General features: G+C 29.2%; 2 protein-coding genes across 2 annotated transcripts in view; both read left to right on the top strand.

Moving 5' to 3' along the window:
- Nucleotides 1-7,739, top strand: part of LOC106681275 (zinc finger protein 431) — a 13,982-nt gene extending 6,243 nt beyond the window's left edge. Inside the window, exons 5-6 of the mRNA XM_014421515.3 lie at nucleotides 1,588-1,635; nucleotides 5,067-7,739. Of these exons, the coding sequence (XP_014277001.1) occupies nucleotides 1,588-1,635; nucleotides 5,067-6,613 (1,595 nt within the window). The 3' untranslated portion in view covers nucleotides 6,614-7,739. The remainder of the gene's footprint in view (nucleotides 1-1,587; nucleotides 1,636-5,066) is intronic.
- Nucleotides 7,740-14,754: 7,015 nt separating this feature from the next.
- IKKbeta (I-kappaB kinase beta) overlaps nucleotides 14,755-26,730 on the top strand; it is a 21,195-nt gene continuing 9,219 nt past the window's right edge. The window contains exons 1-9 of the mRNA XM_014421514.1: nucleotides 14,755-14,955; nucleotides 15,049-15,254; nucleotides 18,396-18,557; nucleotides 18,663-18,775; nucleotides 18,850-18,948; nucleotides 21,281-21,388; nucleotides 24,277-24,403; nucleotides 25,379-25,576; nucleotides 25,980-26,188. Of these exons, the coding sequence (XP_014277000.1) occupies nucleotides 14,844-14,955; nucleotides 15,049-15,254; nucleotides 18,396-18,557; nucleotides 18,663-18,775; nucleotides 18,850-18,948; nucleotides 21,281-21,388; nucleotides 24,277-24,403; nucleotides 25,379-25,576; nucleotides 25,980-26,188 (1,334 nt within the window). The 5' untranslated portion in view covers nucleotides 14,755-14,843. The remainder of the gene's footprint in view (nucleotides 14,956-15,048; nucleotides 15,255-18,395; nucleotides 18,558-18,662; nucleotides 18,776-18,849; nucleotides 18,949-21,280; nucleotides 21,389-24,276; nucleotides 24,404-25,378; nucleotides 25,577-25,979; nucleotides 26,189-26,730) is intronic.

Raw genomic sequence — 26,730 nt, 5'->3', positions numbered from 1 at the left:
TGCTGTACTGGTTGCCAAGATAAAGCGGATGAACCAGTATAGCCATTAAGGATCAGGTTACAATCTTAGTTGTCGAGATGAAGCGGACAGACTAAGATTGTTGGAGATAAGGAGAGGATTGAAGGAGGTTAGGCCATCATCTTAGGTATGCATACTGAAAAACGTAACTCTTACGAGAATACAATGGGCAATGAACAGATCTATCTCAAGCAGAGTGTACGCCACCAGTGTTATGGTTAGGCCTAGGTAAGGCTGTTGATCAGAGATTGATTCCTCAGATTTAGAGCCCCTTATTTATAGACCTAGTCCATGCGGCTGTGACCGAGAAGTGGTCTTAACTTGTCTGCTTGAGATAGTTTCGTGCATTGTTTTGATATCGTTTATTAATCATTTTATCGATATTGATAAGTGTTGTGTACAGAAATTATAAATATATAAAAATAACAATATGTTTTTACAAAATGAAGTAATTTGTAAATTTGAGAGCTTGAGGTGCTGCGCTCTGGTGGGTTGTGGTTGCACTTCTTGCTCCTTCCCGCCCCTCCTGCTGCAGTGTCAAACATATGTTCTAAATTTTATATAAACTTTCCCTTTCCATTCAGAAAGGATTCGGTTCATAAGCCAAAAGAGTGTTGTTGGGTACATTTCACCATCATATAATTTTTTTTCAATTCATTTGTTAATGAATTTCATCAGAATTGGAAAATTTGTTCAAGAATAATGATTAACAGAGAAGACCCACCCAGTGTGGGTTGTCTGTATGCCAATAATAATAATAGAATTTTAAGTCCGCTCATAAGCTACTGAACTTCATCAAAAGTGGAAAGTTTGTTCAAAAATAGTTACTAATAGAGCAGATGTGACTTTCCCTCATGTGGATTGTTTTTTAAGCCTTTCAGAAACATGCATTCCAAGTTACACTCAAATTGACCTAGTCATTCTAAAATGCTGATGAACTCCTCTCTTCTTAAGGAGGACAGTTGATTCCCGATTTTGTTTACATAGTTATTTGTGCAATATCTACTTACAATTTTTTTTTCAAATAATTTAAATTTTCTTTGATTTTATACCATTATATTTGTTAAGTATTATAACGTTGTAGTACCACAAATCTATTTACACATAAAGCTAATGACAAGGAGATTTGCCTCTATATTTCATCATTATCATCGACTTTCAGTTCAGTGAGCTTTATTTATTTCTATTATTCCATTATCTTAAGAATAAACCGGAATACTGAATATGCATAAGGTCGCACTCTTTATATCAAAGTTACTTACTTTTCCTATTAACTCTCATTCAAGTTTCCATCATGATAGAGTTTCAAAATTTTTTAAAAATAAAAACCGCAGTCCTACGATCTATTTTCATGTAAATTTAATTTGTATCTACTTTTCTCATCCTTTGGATCCGTAATCTATATGAATTATCAGGCTTTATGTCCGATTCACATCTTAATGATTCTATCTTTGTTGAAACGAGCCCACAATATTCCTTAAACAATTTACTAATGTACTAAGTAGAGTATTAAATTAGTGACTAAATCTGGTTACTGTTATTTAAGTATTTTCTTTATTTTTGTTTCAGTTCCCAAAATCGATATCAAAGCAGAGGAAGGGCTACAAATTAATTGTGGTGAGACTCATTTTATACTAAAATTTTCAACTCAACACTTATTGAGACATCAAACTGATTAAATATCTTCTTTTTCCAAGTTTTTTTTTATTTTTTAAATTAGTTTTTATTGTATAGAAAAGTTACCAACATTGTAACTGAGCAAAAATCGTTTAACATGGTACGTTGTACTCTCTCAGATTCCCCGTTAAAACCTTTGCTGTTCTCATATCTTATTGTATACTATATTTTGAAGCCAGTTATTTATTGGTAAGATTATAAATATTTTCTTTCTTCTCATTTCTTATTAATTTCTTTATTTTCCTTCCGGTTATTCACATATTTTTCTGTTGACGTGTATCTTTCAAGTAGTGTCTAAAGTAGTAGCACATCACTTTAAACATATTATTTCTGGGTTCAATAAATAATATGTATAACATTTACACCTCTTTCTCTTTACCTTTATTGTTCTGTTGATTATTATGCTTCTAATTGTACTAATGGTCAAATCCTCATTTTAAAGTAAATTATTTTTTTTCCCTCACTTCTTGGTCTCATTATTATATTGTATTGATATTTTACATCCTTTGTTTGATAAATTAAAAAAATGTTAACATTCGCCATGAATAGAGCAGAGAAATTGGAAATTGAATAAAAAGATGTGAATATTATGAAAAAAAAGAAGTGATTAATACCAATAGTGTAGAGAAAATATTATTTTGAAGATAAAAGAAAGTATGTATTTTTTATATTGTAACGAGCTAATCTCCTTGGGAAGAGAAATGATAGATAACCGATCGATTTGATCAGTTTGTTTGTGAACGATGTTTCTCTGGAGAGGAGTGTAAAATGAAATAAGAACAGGTGTGATTAATGTGGACTTGGTGTGCTTCTGGTTACTTTTGTACTAAAATAAAAAATCTTTTTCTTTGTTTTTGGTTCATTGTGTTTTTTCCTCTTGGCCCGGATATCACACAACATGTTTTATAAGTTATAATTTATTTCATAAGTCGGAATTAAGAATCATTTCCAATTTATAAATAATTCTTTTGAAATATGGAATCGTTAGACATCTGAAATAGCATATTAATGCATTATGTTGATAAATAACATTCATTAATCGAAAGATCGTTGATTGATCCGACTTTATGCTATATATAAAAGGAAGATGCTCAAAAGAACTCAAGTAGAAATTAAACTATGTATAGGGTTGGCAAATAATTCCTTTCGGTTTTTGTAATCATGTTTTGTTTTATAATACGTCACATTTTTCTGATGCAATTAATCCCAATAGAGGATTGTTTATCCTATTTGTAATATGTAAACAGGTATGTCTGTTGACACGTGTTAAGATTAGATCAGTATTGTGTTTTGATCCAGCTGAGAAGATGGACGGAAATATCGTGCATTATAGACAAAATTAGTTTGCAAAGTTTCAAGCAGGAAATTTTGATTTAACGACGCACTGCGACCTGGTCGTCCACAAGAAGTTGAAACCATTGATGTTAAGGCGATAGTCAATCAAAATCCATCCCAATCAATGCAAGACATTGCAGAGGTCCTAGACATATCACATACAAGCGTAGAAAATAATTTGCAGAAGCTCGGCCACTTTTCTAGGCTTGATATTTCGGTCCCCCACTCTATGACCTAAGCCAACTTGGCAACACGTTTTTCCATTTGCAATTCACTGCGGAAACGTCAAGAAAATGATCAATTTCTTAAAAGACTTGTAACAGGGGATGAAAAGTGGATTGTCTACAATAATGTGGTGCGAAAAAAATCTTGAAGACCCAGCAACGAACCACCTGGAACCACATCTGTTGTCTTCTATCATGATAACGCTTTATCCATGATAGAAGCCATAGATGTGGCCATACACTTTGTCACCCACAATAAATTGTTAGCGCTTGGGTGCGATCTAACCACCCTCCCTATACACTGGACCTTGCTCCTAGTGACTACCACTTATTCCAGTCTCTACTAAATTCTTTAAGTGGAAAACGGTTTGAAAATGAACAGGATGTCAGGAAGCAGCTTGATCACTTTTTCGCTAATAAACCACAGACATTCTATGAACATGGGATTATTCAGCTGTTGGACACAGATGGGGTAAGGTAATCGAAAATAATGGACATTACATTGTAAATTAAAATAAATATTATGTAGAAAATATACTTAGTTTTCTTTCACCCAAAAAAACCAAAAGGACTTATTTGCCAACCCTATATTATGAACCAACATGGAGCCACACATTGCAGGGCTTCATCAGGGTTTACTGAATGGAGGTAAGAACAATAATTATGGTTATAATCTTTATAATCATATTATTATTATATTATGTTAATCATATAACTTATATTTATCATCATCATATAATTACTTCATGATATGATTCTTGTGCTTACCTCCATTCAGTACAGTGCAATGTGGAACGAAACATTGGTTCATTATAAATTGTTTAATCCCTATTTGATTTCTTTTTACCACACCCAAACCATCTTCCTTTTATTCATTATATCGAAAAAAAATATTTCGTAATTTTAAGTTATAAATTTAAATAGTTAGATGATTTTGTTAAAAGACCTGAACAATGCAGTCTTGATAAAACAGACACCGATTCCCATACATTGCGATGCATTGCTGTACATTTCAGCTATAGGAAATTATAAAACTTGTTATTTTACATAGATAAAGTGGAATGTGTTTTTAAAAACTAATTAGCAATTATTTTTAAACATAAAGAGACACCAAAGTGATAACTAACACGAGAAAAGACACAATTGTTTTACTTCTGGCTTATGTCAGCCCCTGAGAGATCAGATCTAGTTAGTAGCTTCTGAGAACACACATAGACAAGACTTGTATCAATCTATCCAGAGAAAATGGTTTTAAATAGATATATCACGAAAGGTCAAATATCATAATTTAAATAATAGATATAAATAATGAAATGTTTTATTTGTGATCATGATCGAATAAATGCAATATTGTTCAAACTAAAATATTTAAATCTAATTCATGTGAAGTTGAAAATAATTATCATGAAGAATTCATCTCAACAAGCAGAAAACTTCAATTGAAATGTAAATTTTATTTTTTAGAATTTAATATTTAGCTTATTTTTATATTTTATAATTTAAATTTTAAGTTGTTTTTATTTTTATATGAAATTTAATTTCTCATTTAAATAAATAATGTTTTCTCCTATATTTCAAATATTCCTGGAATGAGTTAGTAATAAAACTAAACTTATACTTGTGATTTATTTCTCATTACATAAATTATTTAGGAAATAATCAAAACTTATAGTCAGATGCAGTTTGTATTTCAATATTTTAAAATAACCTTAATATTGAAAATAAAGCATCGCCTAAAGGAAAATTGAACATATTTAATTCATTCATAAATACCAATAAGTCTAATTTTCTAATAACTTTTAATGTTTATAGATTTCAAGAATCCAGTTGAGAAAAAAGAAAAGGTTCATGAGTCTGTCATAAAAACTAAGAAGAATGGTGATATGAATGAACTTATCAAATCTCATCTAAAAACTGAAAAGTATCATCAATGCCCTGATTGGGAATATAAAGCTGCAACAATTACTAAGTTCAAAGATGATATAATGGCCTGCCATACAAGCAATAAGCCTCATAAATGTCCCCATTGTGACTATAGTTCAGTTAAAAAACATGTTTTAAAAATTCATGTAATAGCATGTCATGCAGGTGATAAGCCTTATAAATGCTCTCATTGTGACTATAAAACTGTGACAAACACTAAGTTGAAATATCATATAATGGCACGCCATACAGGTGAAAGGCCTCATAAATGTCACCATTGTAACTACAGTGCAGTTGAAATGCATAGTTTAAAAAATCATATAATGGTCCACCATACAGGTGATAATAAGCCTCATAAATGCCCCCATTGTGAGTACAGTGCAGTTCAAACGAACGCTTTGAAAATTCATATAATGACACACCATACAGGTGATAAGCCACATAAATGTCCCCATTGCGACTACAGTGCAGTTCAAAAGAATGCTATAAAAGTTCATATAATGATCCACCATACAGCTGATAAGCCTCATCAATGTCCCCATTGCGACTATAGTGCAGTTACAAAAGGTGCATTAAAAAATCATATAATGGTCCACCATACAGGTGATAAGCCTCATAAATGTCCCCATTGCGACTACAGTACAGTTAAAAAGGATGTTTTAAGAGTTCATGTAATGTCATGCCATACAGGAGATAAGCCTTATAAATGCTTTCATTGTGACTATAAAACAGTAACCAATACTAAGTTAAAAGACCATATAATGGCTCGCCATACGGGTAATAAACCTCATAAGTGTCACTATTGCGACTACAGTGCAGTTGAAATGCGTAGTTTAAAAAATCATATAATGGTCCATCATATAGGTGACAAGCCTCATAAATGTGCCTATTGTGACTACAGTGCAGTTCAGAAGAATGCTTTAAAAATTCATGTAATGGCATGCCATACAGGTGATAAGCCTAATAAATGTCCACATTGCGATTACAGTGCAGTTCAAAAGAGCACTTTAAAAGTTCATATAATTGCTTGCCATACAGATGATAAGCCTTATAAATGCTTTCATTGTGATTATAAAGCGGTAACCAACACAAAGTTAAAAGATCATATAATAGCCCACCACACAGGTGATAAGCCTCATAAATGTCCCCATTGCGATTACAGTGCTGTTCAAATGCGTAGATTAAAAAATCATATAATAGTACGCCATACAGATGATAAGCCTCATCAATGCTTTCATTGTGAATTTAAAGCAGCAACAATTACTAAATTAAAATACCATATAATGTCCCACCATATAAGTGATAAGTCTCATAAATGTCCCCATTGCAACTTCAAGACAGTTCAAAAATGTATTTTAAAAAATCATATAAAAGCACAGCATACAGGTTATAAGCCCTTGAAGAGGTTCATTAAAAAAATAACACAAATAAGTTGAAGTAACTTATTTAATTATTGTCAATTTACACAATTTTGATCCTTTTTTCTCTCAACTTTTATTCTTTAAAAATTCTCCAATGGCCATTCTCAAGGATACAACTTTTAATATTGATGTCATTGTTTTTTTTAAATCTTAAATTGCAGGCTGATTTCCCTTGCCTCATATAACTTTTTTTAATAATTTATATCCTAGATTTAAAAAACTTTTTTACAACCAACTTCTCTCTTTCACTTACATTTATAACTTAAATCTGTTTTTAAGCCTGAGATGCCAGAACATTGGAGAATTTTTAAAGAATAAAAGTTGAGAGAAAAAAGGATCAAAATTGTGTAAATTAATAATAAAATAAACCACTTTCAAACAATCATATAAAAAATAATCAAACTAATTATTTAATATGATTCTTGAATTTTTTTTTCTATTTATACGTTAATTGGTGTAAAAAATATCCATTTAATAGATTTTTAAAAAATATTGATTTCAAGATTTATTATCATTATATGATTTTTCTACCCATTTCTCTGCAAAGATGCATTCACTCATCTTTTTGGTTTACTATTTGGCAATTTAAAAAAAAAAAAAAATTTCTTGTTTAAATTATTTTCTAGTGCATAACAGTAGTTTATAAAATGTCAAAAATAATTTAATGATTGTTTAAGTAATTTTTTCTTTTTAGAAATATTCCAAATTTTTTTCCAAACTGTACAGGCTTCCAGACTGCTTCGAAGTGTATCATGAAAAATAAGTTTTGTACTTTTTTTGTGTGTGTTAATTTTTTTAAATTAAATTTGTACAAATAAAAAATATTACAGAATTTTATGAATAACCAAAGTAGAAAAATGGAAAAAAAAAAAATTAATTATGAGGTCTCTTCCTGAATAAAAGCTGAGGTTTTGTAAAATAATTATCAGCAACATTATGTATACTTGTATATGTATTTTACATCAATTTATGAATTTAATTATTTTTTAAATAAAAAATATTTTATTTTTATAAATAAAAATTTTTTTTTGTTATTTATTGTTTCTTTAGCTAAGAAAATTTCCATTGTCTACCTATATCTTATTACTAACTTTATATTGTATTTTACCTTTTTAATTGTTATTGGTTTTTCAAAGCTGAATTGCAATTCCTCAATATGTATAAGAATTTTGTAATAAAATAAAGCTTATTATATAAATAAATTATTGTTAGTAGTTAACTTGACTACTTTCATTGTTACACTACAATTAACTAGTTGCCTGATTTGTTTGTTTCCCAATTGCTCCTATCTCTTTCCACATCTTCGATATAAATCTATTTATTCATCATTTTGTTAAATTTCTGCGTTAATTTCATTTTCCAATTGAATTTGTATCTTTTTATTTGTTTTTATTATATTAGTAATATTTGCATCATTTTTGCTCAAATCTCTTGGGCCTGTTTTGAAAACTTTTTTTTCATCAATGACAGTCAAGTAATTATCAAATCCTATTTGGTCAAAATTTGTACTCGATTAACTATTAAAATTTAACTCATAAAACATAAAGATTAAATTTACATCTATGAGTAGAAAATAAAATAAAGAAACATAATAACGAAAAAAAATTTTTTTTTTTTTTCATACCCTCCTGTAATGATGTTATTGAATATTTGGTACATACATATAGGAGAGGAGGTATGCTATATGTATATCTGGGTGTTAATGATACCTTGGATTGCCTTTTGGCATTATAAGGTTAGGTGAGGGGTCCAATGAAGGTTGTAACTTGGTTGGCTTACGCTAGTGGATTATTGGAACGGGGAGGGGCCATTCCGCTGATTGAATGTTGAAAATTTAGACCTCAGACTTAAGAGTCTAAGGCCTTCCCTCGTCGAGGACGTCGACTAAGGGAACCGTGCTCTGCCACCTCCCAGGTCGTGGTGGAGGGGCGATCTCCCTGAAAAGTGGGTTGCAGCAGGCCTTCAGACCATCAAAGAATTTGATGTGCCGTCAGCCTATATACTCCGGCACAGTAGGGAGTTGGAGCTCTTCACGTATAACTCCGTTTTTGGCCCTCTGGAGCGTGGTTCCCCGGACAATCTTATGGAGGACAGATCCCTAGAAGCCCTGTAGTCGATTTATTGTTGTGATGTAGAGATGTCTCATAAGAGGGGCTCCGTGGAGCAGTGTAGGTCTTATAATGGATTTATAAATCTGTAGTTTAAGGCGTAGCAAGAGTTGAGATGTGAGCAGGTGGTGCAACCTATACGATTTGAAACAGGCTATCTTGAGTCTCTCTTTGGCGTGATGGGAGAAAGTAAGATGACGGTCTAGAGTCACACCAAGGTATAGGATGGAATTGGAGATTTTTCGGCCCTGTTCGTCAACTACAAATCTCTGGGGCAGGCAGCTCTTTTTCCCTTTCTGGAATGACATGACTATAGCGTCGGTCTTAGCAGGGTTCACCTTTTAAGTCGAGAGACTTGAAAGGAAATCCTACATACAATTACAGGTGCAATCTGGGATCAGAGGTCTAACACATGGAGGAGATGAACGAATCGTGAACTACTTGTAGAGACTGGACTTGTGGCTGAAGCAATCCATCAGGACTCCTCTACACAACAATGTATGCCAGTACAGGCAAGAGACCACATGGGAAGCCAAAAACCAGATGGATAGACAAGATGCGAAAGAGCAATATGCAGCAAACTGAAAAGCTGCAGGTCTGGAGAAGGCTGGTTCAGGCGGCCAAAGATAAAAAAATGTTTTTATGTGTTTACATAATTTATAGGTTTCATGTCTATATTGAACTTCCATCTTTTTATTTGTAAATATTTAATTTATAATTTATCAGTAATCTTTGCATAATTTGTGCTCATATTTCTTGAATGTTTTAAAATTTACTTCTTTTTTTTTTAATATTTTTAATTATATAAATATTCTCGATTATTCTCTAGTTTCTATTTTACTCATTGTTATTCAGAAATGTGGGGTTATGATGTTCACAATTTCTAGAGGTTTACTGTCGTGACGGTCAATGCTTCTATGACTTTAACTATCAAACAGTTACACCAGTAATGGCTAATACTTTTGCCACAATAAAACGGAAACAGTATGATTAAACAATACAGTTCACTGTCAGGGTGTCTATATGTGATAGTTAACGTGACAAAGAACATCTCAGGTCTCAAAAATAACTCTGCCCCGGGGCCCCAAAAACAAATCCGCCTAAGGCCCAAAAAATATGTTCATTCCAGGCTCCAAAAATAAACATGCCATGGACCCCAATAGGTACTTATGTTCTGAAATTAAAAATTTAAGGAAAAATGATAAATTGTTAGTAATAGAAAAAGTCTCTAATGATTAACTAAATAGAACTAGTGAGACACTACACTAGCATACCTATAGAATCCATTTTACCCGAAATCCATGATCCACGCTAAGATGAAAAATATCCGAAAATCAGGTAAAAATAGCCGCAATAGCAGAGCTTATTATGTAGCTACAAACTGTAGAATACTATTTTTTTACTAGATTATTAGTTTATTTACTTTTTTCTATTTCTTAATAATAATTTACTTATTACTAGCAGAACCGACAATGATTCGAAATTGCTAGACTTAGGAATGTAGATAATTAAATTAAATGAATACAATTCAGTTTGATGTAAGACAATATATTTAATATGAATATGGTGATTGACACAAATCTTCCTTGTTTAAGTGTAATAATTTATTTCATATACATAAACAGGAGATAATTGTTTATAGTCTATATGGTTGTTATCATATATGAAAGATAACATTCAGGAAGGTATTTAATTATTATTCTCCTTAATAATGCATAGCTGTTGATAATATAAAAAGTTTTTTTTATTTATTAAATTACAACAATATGATAACGTTTCGGGAATATCTTATTTTTAGGTTTCTATAAAACCAAATTCAACAAAACTTATAACATGTGCTTACAACATTACTAATATATCTTATCTATTATAAACTATTTACCTGATAACAAATATTTTACATATAAAGTATAACTATCTCCTTATTTTGCCATTAGTGCTAATATTGTATCATATTGTTGTAATTTAATAAATAAAAAAACTTTTTATATTATCAACATTTATGCATTACTAAGGAGAATAATAATTAAATACCTTCCTGAATGTTATCTTTCATATATGATAACAACCATATAGACTATAAACAATTATCTCCTGTTTATGTATATGAAATAAATTATTACACTTAAAAAAGGAAGATTTGTGTCATTCACCAAATTCATATTTAATCTATAAACTCCTTCAGTATAAGATTATTAATTTAAGAATATATTTAGTTATTTACACGTTTGTCTAATGATTGAATCAATTGCTTAATATATCTATTTAGTTTATAGCGATAAATTACATTATATAATAAAAATATAGGTAAAAAAAAATAAAATAACTTCAACATGACCCTTCTATAATGTACACCAAACTTGGGAGTGGTTTAGAGTTCTATAGACTGTACCAAATTGCACGAACCTGATCTAATTAAGCAAATTAGATCCAGAGGCATAAAATATAACCGTTTGAAAAAATTATTGCGTCCCCATATGAGCATTAAGTCTAAGTGATGTTAGTGTAGCTTAAAAGAGCAGACATTTTAGCTTATAATTTTCGAATTCAATGATTTTTGTTTGTTTTTATTTTTTAGGGACTTTAATTAGCAAACAAATAACATTGTCCTAATATGGAAAAAGGAAAAAATAGATTGATATATTATAACCATGAAAAAATTGTATACTTTCCTACATATGTGGCAAACACGTTTAAACTTGGTTTTAAACTTTTTCTACCAGAAAAATTGGGAATTATTTTTTAATTATATGTATTATTGTAAATATAGGTCCGCTTTAGTTGATTTTTTTTTCTCCTTTGTGATAATTTGATAATTGTTTGAAATCAATAATTTTTTTTTTTTGCAAAACTTTTATCACAGAAATAACATTAAATCTAAATTTTGCTAATATAGTTTAAAAGAGGAAAAATTAAACTTTCCAACGGTTGTATTTTTTTTTTTTTTTTTCAAATCCTCTTTATTGATAAATATATATATAATATGGATTATATGATTACAATAAAAATAATATATAATACATTTATACACTTTTCTTGTTTTGCCTTACGGCATTATAAGATTGGCAAAAAACATAGTCTGCTGAAGGCGGTTTTTACATTTTGTGGCTCTAGCCGGGGGCTTACAAAGAATGTGAGGGACATTTCGGCTGGTGGACCAACGGTTGTATTGAAGTAGGAATTAGATAAAATGTAGGGGAGTTATAAACCATTATATAACCAATGGTCATCGGAATAAAAAATAATCCTCTGAATAAATCAAGTTCAAAAATTATTAATTTCTTTGATCATAGTACAAGAGCCAAAGAGGAGAAAAAAGGCAGTTATCTCACCCCAATGTTTGATTACTTTAATGAAAACTATGTATCATTACTAGCCAAAATTGATGAGTCTGCCAAGTATAGGTAGGGGGAATAAAAAATGGTGGCTGTTTCAAAGCGATTAAAAAAAACTAATTTTTCATTCGGAGCTCTATATCTTTAGAAGTAGTAACAACAAAAGAAAACCTAAGAGAGCGTCATTTAAAGTAAATTTGCTAAAATATGAGCCCTAATAGAGTTATTTACGTTAAATATTTTTCAAGATATAGCTTTTTAAAAAGCAACGTTTCAGAAAAATGTTGTATGGGACGTATTGAAAGATCAGTAGTTAGTGAATTTATTTTGGAAAATGTATATCTCAAAAATCATTTGACGTAGGGATGTCTATTAGCTCTCAAATAAAAGCTAGTTTAATGAGCTATAAAGTAGTTTATGATGTTTATCTTCGTAGGAGTAATATTTTACATGAAATTTGCTAAAATAAATTGATTTATAGTAGTTCGGACATGTTTTCATTTGCCAAATTTATATTCATATGTGAATATCATAAAAACTACTACCCCTACGAAGATAAGTGTCATAAACTACTTTATAGAAAGTTAAATTTCCTTTATTTTGAGTATTGGCAGATATAAAGATAAACATAATTAACTATTTTGTAGTAAATTTAACTAGCTAATAATTTGAGCGCTGGCAGACATCTGTACGTCCAATGGTTTCAGAAATAAAGTTTTTCATAAATCAAACTTATTGTCCGAACAACTATAAATCAATTTATTTTAGCAAATATCATGAAAACTACTATTCCTACGAAGGTAAATGTCACTTCTTTAGAGTCCATTAAACTAGCTTTAATTTGAGTGCTAATAAACATCTGTACGTCACATAGCTCCTGAGATATAGATTTCTCAAAATAAATTAACTACTAATGTTTCAGTAGATTTTAAAAAAAATTTGCTTTTTAAAAAGCTATATCTCGAGAACTATTGGATGTAAATAGCTCTTTTAGGGCAAATGTTTCAGAAAATTTACTCTTCTTTAAATAATGTTCTCTTAGATTTTCTAGTGCTGTTGTTAGTTTTTAAGATATAGAGCTCCGAATGAAAAATTAGTGTTTTTTTTAAAGGTTTTTAAATAGCCACCATTTTTTATTTCCCCTACCTATACTTGGCAGACTCATCAATTTTGACTATTAATTATACATAGTTTTCATTAAAGTAATAAAAAGTTGGGGTGAGATAACTGCCTTTTTTTCTTCCCGGCTCTTGTACTATCAGTGGTTTCTAAGGGTTTTAAACGAATGCGATTTGACGAAGCCTCTTTAGGTTTTTATAATTTTTTTGTTAATACGAAATCATTTAACAGAATAAGTAATACATTTTTCTTATTGTTCAGAAAGATACAAATAGATGGGCATATAATAACCATGGAAACAAAGGTATACTTTCTGAGCGACTCAACAAAAAATGTTCAATTTTGTTTATATATTTTTTCCGATCCTTCCAAAACAGGAAAAACATGAGTAGGTTGCATTACGTGTGGTTACATAGTTCGAATTGGTTACTACCTTTTCCTACCATTGGTACTTGAAGGTGTACTTTTTGATAATTCTATTATGAAAAATTTGGAGGTGAGGGGCCCCCTCGTAATGATTGAACAGAAATTTTGTTCATAACTTTTTTTTTTACCGAAAAATTGGGCCAGCTTATATAAACGTCTCGGGAAAATCCTGAATATTTAGCAAAAAATCTCATCACAATTGAATGATAAAGTACTAACATGCAAATATTGATTTTTCTCGATTTATTATAATAATAAATCTATTCTACATGAAGCTGTCATTCCGTAGTGTTAAGAGTCCTTTACTCAGCGAATTCTGTAGTACAATTCAGAACTACAGATAATAGTGGTGAATATTGGAGAACTAATCTTTGAATTAAAACAGCAATTAAATCTGTAATATTTTAATAATGCATAAATAAAAATAAATTACATCCTAAATTATAAACTTATTTGTCTATTTATAATAAATAAACAAATTATGTTATTTTTATTAAGTATGTTTTAATCTTTACTAACAAAACTTTTTCACTTTTTAAAAATCATTAATATCTATGATCACATATTGTCTAACTGTAATTCCAGCATGTATAAGTGGATGGATAATTTAATATAGTAATTTACTAATTACATCAATTCTAATTGTAAATTTGTAATTTGCAACTTTTTCAATTTGTAATTGTAACTTCGTGGACATGTCAATTGTAATCCACTAACTTTGTAAATCCAGTGTAAATGGCCCTATTGGTCGAAAAACTTGAAGAAATAAATAATCTTCACTATGATTCATCTATAATAAATAACCATAAAACTTATCATATGAAAAAATTTACAATTACACAACATACACCTATTTAATACTTATTTATCATATATAATTTTGGGAGTATTCTTGTCCTAAATTTAAAAAAGTAAATTCTATTATTTGTTAATTAAAAATGAAATTTTATTTTAAGATATTTTATTTATTGTGAACACATAACTGAAATATTATATCTATAAAATATAAAAAACAAATAAAAAGGAGACTTTGTAGATATAAATAAAATTATATGTAATATAAGAATTAATAAACTAATTTCTTAATAACAGATAAAAAATTTTTAGAAATGACCTCAGTTTAGTAGAGGTGTCATTCTTTCTATAATTAAAACAGATTCCGGTCCTATATGCCTACTGGATGTAAATTCTAAATTTAGAACAAGCCATTACTAAAATCTTGTAAAGTATTCTTTAGCTCTGTTTTATTATTTCAAGATGGAAATTGAAATAAAGAAAGTTGGAAACTGGTGTAAAGAAAAGGTTTTAGGCTCCGGAGGGTTTGGAATTGTAGATTTGTGGACTAATGAAGAAGAAAACACTTCTATAGGTTAGTAATCCATTTGTTTACTGATTTATTTTATCTTAGAATATATTGATTCAATAAAATATTTATTCTGTGTTTTATTATTTTTCACTAAAGCACTCAAAATACTGCGTATTCAAGGCTCAGGCGATAAAATAAAATCTTTATGTGTCGAGAGATGGGCTAAGGAAGTTGAAATAATGCAAAGACTTTCACATCCGAATGTTGTGAAAACGTTGGTTTTACCGAGTGAATTATTGTGTTTATCTCCTGAATACCCGATTTTATGCATGGAATACTGTGAAAAAGGAGATCTGAGAAAGGTAATACTATGTATACATGTAATTATAAAACTAATGGTATGTTTTTCATCAATGGCTTACCATAAAACACTAAAATAGAGACCAGATTTCTGTGAAATTTCTATTGTTAAATTGATAAAATTTACAAATATGAGGATACAAAGTACATGAGAATGGGGTAAATTCCAAAATGTTGTATAAGTACAAAATATAGAATAATAATATATTATAATTGGAAGTTTTCATTACCTCAGCAATTAAAAAAAAAAGTAAATAAACTATTTATTTTGAGCCAGCGTTTCATCCCACTTTGCACAGTATCATCAGGACTAAAAATGATACAAACAACTAAAATAATGTAACAAAGTAAAAGAATGAGATAACATGATGTAAAAGTAAACTTATGTGTGGCTGAGAATGATGTAAACTAAGTGAAAAGTTATATAAAAATGAACAAAGTAAATTAAATAAAATATCTTTACTTATTTTCTTTATTTTTTATTTATTTATTTCATACCAGATCGGCTTGGTGGGCCTTACATGTTTGATATAACCGTTACATTATATATATATTTTTTAAAGTTGATTATAGGGGTATAAAAAACACCCCTAACTATATATAATGTTATAATTAAAATAAAATGAATTATAATTAAAAGAAAATAATAAAATGAGTTATAATTAAAAGTTACACCAACTTATTTGTGTTTCATTTTAACCGCACCTCCACCCATCTTCTCCTCGTACGTCATCTACGGTCAACTATCGCTCATAATTAATAATTAAAAGAAAATAAGATAAATAAATAGATAAGAATGATGCTTCTTGATAAAAGAGAAAAGTAAAATTAATAACAAAAATTACAACATTTGTAGACCTAACAAAACAAACAATTACCCTCTAATGGTAAAAAGAAACAAGTTAATTTGAAAAAAAAAAATAGGAGAGAAGAAAAAAAAATAATAATAAGTAAAATAGAGGTAGTGTGAATAATAGAATTAATAAATATAGAATTTGTAACAGAATGTCCTGCAGCAGCTTCAGTCTTCAGGTTGAGTTTGGGTTTCCCAGGTTGTAGGTCACTGCTCCTTTAACTGTCGGCAACTGGGAGGGGAACTTCATGAACTGTTTTTTTTATGCTTATTTTCTTTGTTAATTTTTATATAAATTTTCACATATTTTACATAATGTTTAGCTATACCTTAGTTTACTTTTATATCATATTATCTCATTCTCTTACTTTGTTATATTATTTTAGATGTTTGTATCTTTTTTAACCCTGCAAATAGTTGACCGTGGATAAATAATATGAGGAGAAGATGGGTGGGGGTGAGGTCAGTAAATAACACAAATAAGTTTAAAGAACTTGTTTAATAGTGGCAACGTTTCGGCAAGAGTTTCTAGCCTTCATCAGGGCTAAGAACAAAGAGTAAGATAACCAATAAATACAAAAAAAAAATAAAAGAGATAATTAAAACAGAATGATGACTAAGAACAAAAAAGAAGATAACAACCAGAATGAATAAGAGGAATAAAAGAATGACTAGAAAAAATGAAGTAAGAGGAAAACAAGTAATAAAATAAGTATAAAAATCTATTTAGTAAATATATGTACAAAATTATTTAAAATAAAGTAATGAAAAAAGAGAGAAATAAAAAATATATGTGGGTAATTATATATATAAGTAAAATAACAGGATTCAAGAAATAAAACATAAAGTTCGCAAAAATATGAAGTTCATTCAAAATGTCAGCACAAATAACTTATCTTTTGTTCATTTGTGTTTTTCTGCTGACTGCACCTCCCGACCATCTTCTTCTCTTAAAATATAAAATTATTTCTCATCTTTTTTTTTTTTCTTGTCCTTTTTTTTACACCCTTTCTCCTTCTTATTACTTCTTCCTTACCCACATTATTAAGTTATGTTCACCACATGTTATTATTGTCATCTTTACTAATTACTTCTTTTGTCTTGTATAAATTTATTATTTATTATATAAATTAAATTCTATCTTTCATTCTTGTATTTTATTTATATATTTCACTATTTAAATATTTTCTTTCTCATTTTTTCCCCATAACTTTAATTTTAAATATTTAATATTCAATTAAAATATTAATATTTATAAACCCATTATTTTACTTACACATTTAATTACCTATATGTATATTTTATTTCCCATTTTTTCATTACTTTATTTTAAATAATTTTGTACATATATTTACTTACTATATTTTCATGCCTATTTTATTATTTGTTCTTTCCTCTTATTTAATTTATTTTCTAATCATTCTATACTTCCATTTAATCATTATGGTTGTTACCTTGTTTTTTGTTCTTAGCGCTGTTGAAGGCTTGAAATTCTGGCCAAAACGTTAGCACTAATAAAGTTTTTTCTTTTTTGTGTTCTTCATCGACCACAACCCCAATCATCTTTCCTCATATATATTATCCATGGTCAACAATCTACTCATTATTGCCAATCTTATTAAATTATTCGCAATAGGCAATTTGTTTTCATTGCTGTAAATATTAAGGGGTAAAACCGGGTCTGCGACAAAATGATACAAAGTGGGCCCCATTCCACTCCATATTAATACATGGATTAACGTTTATTATGAAAACATTATATTACCACATATAAACAATTTATAAATTAGGCTATGCAATATTGGGCCCACAGAGATTTGGTCTTTGGAATTTCGCCCCTTCCCTCATTATCACTCAGTGACAGTGGGCCTGTGTATTTATGTAAAATAATGTTACACTATAGCAGTGGTTTTCAATCAGTAAAAGTCTGCAGACTGCTAAGCCAGAAATTAAACCATGTGCGGATGGGCTCAGTCCCAGGTTAAGGCAAAGAGGAATCCACAGAAAATTTAAAAAAAATTAATTTACTGCATGAAAGTGCACTTTGAGACACTTTCATTGATCATAACCTTTTAAAAGCTTTCAATTACCATTAAAATATCATGAAAAGTAAACAAGAAAAAAGTAAACAAGAACGGCGATTCTGACAATAAGTCCTCAGAAAATGGTTGTCACCCACCCCTGAAGCTCTCGCAGCCTACTGGTTAAGAATCACTGCTATGTAGGTTTAATTTGTAAGTAATTATGGCTCTTTTTATGCATTCATAATTGTTAATAAAAAAAATAACAGGTTTTAAATGATCCTGAAAACTGTTCGGGTTTACCTGAGGTCATCGTTCGAAAAGTGTTAAAAAATATTAAAGATGCCGTTGAATACCTTCATAATGCAAATATAACTCATCGTGACTTGAAACCGGAAAACATCGTTATGAAAGAGAATGAGAACAAAGAGGTATTTATATAAAATATAATAAAAGTATTTACATTATGATGACTTAAAATATATTCAAGTACTTTTTCAGGTTTCACAATCTTGATTTATATTTTATAAATGTAGGTCATATTCAAATTGATCGATCTTGGTTATGCGAAAGAACTAGGGCAAAATAGTCTTTGCTCATCATTTGTTGGCACCCTGCAGTATGTCGCACCCGAGTTATTCACACAAAGGTAATTTCAGTATTCTTTATTTATTGTTTAACAGTTAACAACTTTCAAAAACTCATTTTTTTTTTCTTTTTTAGCTACACAAGCTCTGTAGATTACTGGAGCTTAGGACTTGTCTGCCATGAAATAATTACTGGTTCCAGACCATTTTTACCCAACATGGCCCCTTACTCATGGTAATTACAATCCTTCACATGTCTGTTATCATTTTTAAAATAAGAAAATTCAAGCCCATTGAAGGCCGGTTGCACCAATCTCTGGTAAAACTAAGATTTGTCTAAGAGTTAAGTAAAACTCTAGTAAATTATAATTTGCCTCTTTATCATCTATTATTGTTACATATATTTTCTTCCTCTCAATTTTCATTTTCTTTTCATATTTAAATTTTAAATTAATAATAACTAATATGTTCATACTTCTTTGCATTATATAACTTTATTTTTATTTCATTTCCTTAAGTAAGTTATTGTACCCGCTTTTTCAATTACCTATGTATACATTTTATTTCCCGCTTCTCTCATCACTTCATTTTAATAATTCTATTTTGTAAAATTATTCATTGTATGTGTAAAATTATTCTGTCTATACTTTCTTTTTATATTTTTTATTTTCTATACTTACTCTGGTTGTTATCTTGTTTTGTTTTTAGCTCTGAAGAAGGCTAGAAACTCTAGCTGAAACGTCGGCACATTAAAATAAGTTAATCATACTTATTTGTGTTTTTCATTGACCGCAACCCCCAACCATCTTTTCCTCATTTATCATACACGGTCAACTATCTCTCATAATTATAAAACTCTAGTAACTTAGTGACCTGTTTCTAGTCTAAAGTTTTCATGGGTGTACCCCGAAAGAGGTGGGAGCTTCACCCCAGGAAAAAATTAATATTTTTTTCAAGTAATTAATTGTAGTAACTAATAAAGCACTGCTATAATTGAAGGCGTAAGTGGACGAAGGGGGTAGGTGCCTATCCTCTAGGTAGTGTGAGGTACTCTCACATCAAAATCCAATTAATAATTGAGATACCTAAATGTAGAATGGGCTATGTACATTTCAAAACATAATAAGCTCCAAAAAAATTGAACATTGTTTTCTTAAAATTTACTATTTGAAACATAACCCCTTCATCTACTAACCCCTTCAATTATATATAATTTTCTTAAAATTTTGATTTCATTTGCCTTTTCAGTGCTGTCATGTCACAATCTAAATGACAATGGCTTGCTCCCACCCCTAAATTTGATCCTGGATATGGCCTCGCTAATTTTTTTAACCAGGTTACCTGAAACCAGATTTTGGAAAAAATTAGCTACAGTTGAAACTAACAATTAAAATTGTCATGGATACGATATTTATTTATGAATGGTTCATTGATGAGTGTTTGCCTGAAACTATGACAACTGCCAAACACCGCAATTCCTTTCACTAATGTTAAAAATTGTGGGTCCAATTTATTTATAATTGATTCAATACTCACTTTTAATAGTCGAAATTTTTGAAAAATTCTTCATTCCACTAATGTAAACAATTATTTTTTTGAGGACGTAATACTTATTTATTCATTATTGCCTGCACAAGTAATTATTTGAAATATTCATCATTAATCTCGATAAAATCTATTTTATTGAATTTGGGAAGAAACGTAATAATACAATATACTTTTGCTAGATGACAGATCTAACTAGAACTACATACGGTTCCTTGTATAATTACGTACTTAAACATAGATTTGTTCTAAATCTCAGTTTAACAGGCTATAACTGGCCAGTCAGATTTGTAGGTTAACTATTCTGATGTAACAGATAATTATATACTTTATTCAAGATTTTGGAAATCTTGAGCATATGACAATCTTTTTTTAAGTTAAATGGCCAACAAAATTTTTAATGAAATTAATAGTTGATATATCACTTTGGCTATCAACTGATAGGTAACAATGATAGGAAACTGTTACTATTGGTTGTTACATTTACTCAAAATTCATTTCGAAGCATTAATACAAATTTTACAAAAAACAAAACAAAAAAAATGGAGTTACACCATTTTGGCTTTAAAGTGCTCATATTAAAATTTAACATTTTTTTTTTTAATTTGTGATAATAGTATTTATCATATTGGACTGGGTTCTGATGATTCATTAGTATATAAAATAAAACATTTTTAATATCTTGTATAAATGAGTTTTATTTAAGTAATTAATTGAAAAAATAAATTACATTAATTTGGGATGAAAGTCTTAATAATTGATAAGAGTTATTTTTTGGTAATAGAGTATAAATATATTATTTATAGTGCAGGAAGATAGTCCGGGTTGTGGTCAATAAAGGTTTAAAAATAGTAAAAGAAAACTATTGTTAACCTAAGAAATAACGATAAATAGTTTTCTTTTACTATTTTGATGCCTTTTTCATCACCACCCGGACTATCTTCGTACAACATACTTCATACGGTCAACTATCTTCTTCTATTATTTATAATGAATAAAAGATATTTTTTAAAATTGTTAAGGATGCCTTTGGTGCAGCAAAAGGATCCAGATGATATTTGCATATATCAAAATGAAGACGAGTCCATTGAATACTGCAAAAGTCTCACAACAGAAAATCACATTTCCCAGTGAGTGTTTGAATTTATTTCTTTAACGCTAGGCAACAATGCTGAGATATTATTTTTATTTCTTGTAATTTATTTATTTATATTTTAGGAGACTTGTATTAAATTAATTGGTTTCTAAAATAAATTAAAACCCAAATTCCACAAAGTTTCAACTAATTTTTTTTTAACTTTAAAGTAAAAAAAAGTTATTGGTGAATCTTGAAGTTTTATACATCTATTATCTGTTAGTAGTTTTGAAACAAAAAAAAATTGATTTGAAAATAATAATGACAAGACTTTTTTGGTTCTTAAAACTACCAACAGATAGATACAAAATGTATAAAACTTCAATATTCACTCAAAAATGTATTTAATTTTTACATTGATTTTGCAATTTAAAAGTAGAACCCAATTATATAAAATGGCCGAACCATCATCTCCTTGTCTATGCTATTTTTACCACTTGTAGCCTATTTAAGTTCAGGAATAAGTACGTAATTTATAACTATAATAGAATAAATACGTAGTTTATATAGAATATATATAAATAATTATAACGACCGTATAATTTCAAATTATGAAGAAGATGGTCAGGGGTGCAGTCAAAAGAGAACAAAAATAGTTAACAACAATTTATTTTGCCAACGTTTCATAAAATCTTCCTCAGGGCTTAAGAGATACAATAACAACTAAAAATATTTTGGAATAGTAAGTCAATAAGGTAAAAAAAGGTAAATTTTCTACGTAAATGTTAAGGTAGGGTTAAAAATAAGTGAAAATAAAGTAGTATTAATATAAAATAAACAATGATAAGAATATAAAAAATTGCACAAACTATAAGGTTAAAAATTAACAGAAGTGAGGTGAAATGTTGGCAAAAAGTTGTTAACTAGTTTTGTTCTCTTTTGACCGCACCATCTTCTTCATAATTTATAATTAAGAAATGTTTGAAATAATGAACTCTAGATATCTCATGGGTTGTAGAAGTACTTTTTTTACTATTAATGATTACCTATTAAAAGTATATATAAAGTGCTTTTAATATTTGTATTTTTATATATATTTGAGCATTTAAGACTCTCAAATATTTTCTACTAAACATAATATTTTTGTGTCAATAAATGATATATTGGTATAAATATTGTTAAAACTAAATTTGTATATTTATTATTAATGCTTTAATAATTTACGCCATAATAACATATCGCATTTTAGGCATCAAAATCTTTTAAAATCAAACTGTCAATTTTTGTAGTCATGCTGGGTTCAATCATTGGGTCCGCTCAGCAAAACACAAGCGTCCATTCTGGGAGAGATTGAGCCAATGCATTATAAACTGGCAAGGAGTAAGTAAATACTAATTCAGTGGACTATATTTGACAATGCCTGCTGGGATAAATTTGAGAACTCTATGTGTGAAAATATGAGAAAAAATCTGATTTTAAAATTTTAGATGGGTTTTGAAAATGTAATAAAACTACCTGCTCTAATATTCTATGGAGGAACTGTCAGGATTTACCAACTACTAGTATTTGCCATTAAAAAAAAAAATCGCTACAACTCCTGAAGGGTTAGAGATGTGCAGTACTTTTTAAGGAAGTACTGTAACTAGACCAATGGTTGTGCAAGAAGGTGATTTGGTCAGAATTACGTTCAACCACCAGGTTTTTACTTAATTAAGGGTACCCACTTTATAAGGCTGGGTGGACCTCGGAGGGCTTCCAAACCCATAGGGATGACTTACGGCTAAAGTGAAACAGAAAATAATTATCTGCCACAGCCAGATTCAAACTCACATCCTTGGAGTTTATATCACAAAGCCTTACCAAAGAGCTATCCATTCCCACAGTATTTGCTATTAATTTTGATAAATTTTATTTAGGCTAAGTGGTTTATAAAATAAATTGTTTAATTTATGTTAATCTTCAATGTTAGAAAAGTCATTTTTCCACCACTTGACCCTATTGCAGTAATTTTTTTCTTTATTTTTGACTACACACATATATATGTTCCCTTAATATCCACTCTGTTGCAATTTTGACCACCTTCTCATACCAACAGAGTGGATACCAAGGGAACAAAAGAGAAGGAAAGGAAGATCAATTACTAGATGAGATGTTCCTATGGGATAAAGTAATAAAGAACTTGTAATAAATTATCATTTATAGCCAAGTGTTCAATTACAGCATAAAAAATATTTTACTTAATTATAGGCAAATTATTGTTTTATATTAAATTAATGCCAAAAATTTAAATCAATGAAGAAGTGGAAATTTTGTAAATCTGACTCATACCTCCCAAGGGAGAGGCTTTTAGTTCTGTAAAGAACATAAATAAAGTTGTTATTATTATTATTATTATTATTACATATGTATATATTTTTAAATATATTTATTTTTTAAATAAATACATATAGCTGATCCTTGTGTATTAGAAGACAAAAAAAAATTAAGGATCAACATTCCATTTTTAAAAAATACCAAAATAATGATGTCGAATTATCGAACTGATTTTTCTGAAAATATTTGTATAAGAGCAAAAATATGCCAAACATATTATTATAAATAAACTAAAGATTATCTTCAGACCTTTGAATGTACTTTTTATTGACAAAAAAACAATTTAAAGAGTCTAAAATAAGAAATTTTAGAAAAACAATTTTAAAACTAATTCTAACAAACACCTTCCCTGTTTTTCAGGGTAAATCCAGATGAAATATAGTTCAATTAAAATGAGCAGGCTTCCACAATGTTTTTAAAATTTTAAAAATCAGATGGAAACGTCAGATTTTTATGTATGTTTATCAATTACATAAATATTTGTTATAATAGAATAGATACAAGATAGAATAGATTAGCTTGAATTTGAATTTATTGAGATTTAGATTTTAAAAAAAAAATCAATTTTAGGACACTAAGGTGTGAACTAGAAGATTGGTTGAAACAAGCTCTAGAATGGAATGGAAAAAGAAGAGGTCGGGACTACAAGAATCATTTAATAATCTTTTCTCAATTGGACTTCATCTTAAACAAAAAGGTAAATATTCATAAAAGAATTTTATTATAGATGAGTGACCGTATGTAAATTTGAATGTCAGAACTGTGGTAAAAAAGAGTTAAAATAGTTTTCAACCTATTTATTGATATCTAACATTACGATAGGCAATGCAGGTCTTCGTCAAGGCTAAAATAAAAAAGATACAAAGAAGTTAAACTTAAAGTAAGAGTAAAAGAGTAATATTAAGTAGAACAGTAGTAAAAGTAGAGGTATAAAAATACTATAATGAATCCTAAATAAAGCTATAAACGAGAATGATATGAGTTAATTTAAAAACAATATTACAATATCTTAGTATTAATATTCTTACGATGCAAAATTGTTTTCAACTTAACCAGTATAATCCTCATTCCTACTTTTTACTCATTTCACAAGCTTTCAATATACTTTTGTAGCGGCGCTATCTATGAGCAAGTGGAAGAACTAACACCTTCATCTCTTCCCGCCAGAGAGCACTACCTATGATTGTAAAGATGTTGATTTATTAACTAAATTGTAAATAGCTTAATGTTATATTGTATAAATCATTTAAATATTATCATAATTGTTAATATATTATTTCAATAAATAAACATAAAAAAAGAATATACTGATTCACAGTAAAGTAATTTCTTACAGGCCTTTAACTTCTTAAAGTTCTTTTACTATAATTTTGAAGTATTCTTATTTCACGCTAATAATTACTAATCACCTCCACTATTCTATATAATTATTCTTTTCATAAGGATCTACGGCTAGTTCCTATTCCCATAGGACTTACAATTCTCTTGCAGGCTCATTCCCTGCAGAGCAAAGTTCCGCTTATTCTCATTAACTCCCTTTTATCAATCCAAACACACTCATTAGGCCTCGAAATAAAAAAATATTCTTAATCCCCAATAGAAATAGTTACGTTATGTTTTAATGTACTTAAATTAAATTACTTAACAAGCTGATTACTATTGTTGAATCTAGATTATGACAGTGTTTAGCAGTGTCACACTTGAAGTTCTTTCTTATGAAGTTGACGCATCGACTGCTGTCTCAACCCTGAAGGAGTGGATCAAACGAGACATTAAAATGCCCGTAGATGAGCAGTTACTTCTTCTGCCGACAGGAGAAAAGGTTCCTGATGATTCTTTAGCTTCCAAATTTTGGGACCAATCTGACCAGGTTAGTTAGAAGGCTATCTGCAATTTAGTTCTTTATTCTTTCCGTGAATGTTTGTAACCATGCACCCTACATTCCTGATATTTACATCTCCTTTCACTTTGCCTATCTTTATTTTATTCTTTTTTTAATGAAAATAGTGGAATGTACTCTCTGGAACACAAACTTAGGAATTCCCCTTACATTAGTTAATCAATAATTATTATATATTTCAAAGATTGTGTACTTATGAACTTATTGAATTGTTAAAAAGTGTTTATTACAATTCAAGAATAAACAAAGTAGAGAGCAAGCAGAGGAGCTCCATCACTAAGATCATGAGGACAGTTTTAGGATTGGTTGGGATGTCAGCTGTATGACTATGAGGACGGAGGAAGTTATATTAATTGAAAATTCTTATTTACAGGTAGCGATGATCTATATGTTCCACACCAATGGCTTGCAACTACCTTATTATGAGGTGAAGATCCCACCACTTGTCCGTGACATGATGGATAGCCCAAGAACACCACACAAATATTATTTTCTTCGCAAGATGTGGGCAAGCGCTGTATTCTTCATACAAAGAGAGGTTTACATCTGCCAGGCTTTCATGGAGGCATATGCTGTGAAGTTGTAAGTCTAATCTAATATGATATTACAAACCTGTGTGGGTCCTAATGAACATTATGTTTATCACATAATAACAATATTATATTTATACATAAATGAATAAAGTAAATGAAAAATTAAAAAGATGATGAATGAATGAAACGTAAAATTAAATAAGAATAATAAAAGGTCACAGACAATTGATGAGAATGGTAATAACTACAGATAAAAAAAAGAAATATAAAATACAGTACAAACTAAAAGATAGAAAAAGGGGAGCAATAATAGTAAAATCGAGAATTAAGGAAGATAACATTTGCGGTACCCACTTTTGTAACCGATGATGTAGGGTATGGATGGTTACATAGCACAGAGCATTGATTATTCTTCATGTACTAAAAGGATTTAAAACATTTGATGTTTTTTTCATTGTTTTTTTTTTTTAATAATTTATTCATTGTTATTTACTACTGTATACACATATATACAACAAGTAAATTTGCTGTAGGTGACATAGTGACATGATACAAACATGTGGAGAATCTACCCACTGATAGAACTCCAAT

This window comes from Halyomorpha halys, unplaced genomic scaffold (genome assembly GCF_000696795.3).
Source record: "Halyomorpha halys isolate HHAL.00 unplaced genomic scaffold, Hhal_1.1 Scaffold323.1, whole genome shotgun sequence".
Taxonomy (NCBI): domain Eukaryota; kingdom Metazoa; phylum Arthropoda; class Insecta; order Hemiptera; family Pentatomidae; genus Halyomorpha; species Halyomorpha halys.
Note: the sequence above shows the minus strand (reverse complement) of the source record. Positions and strands in the feature narration are given on the sequence as shown.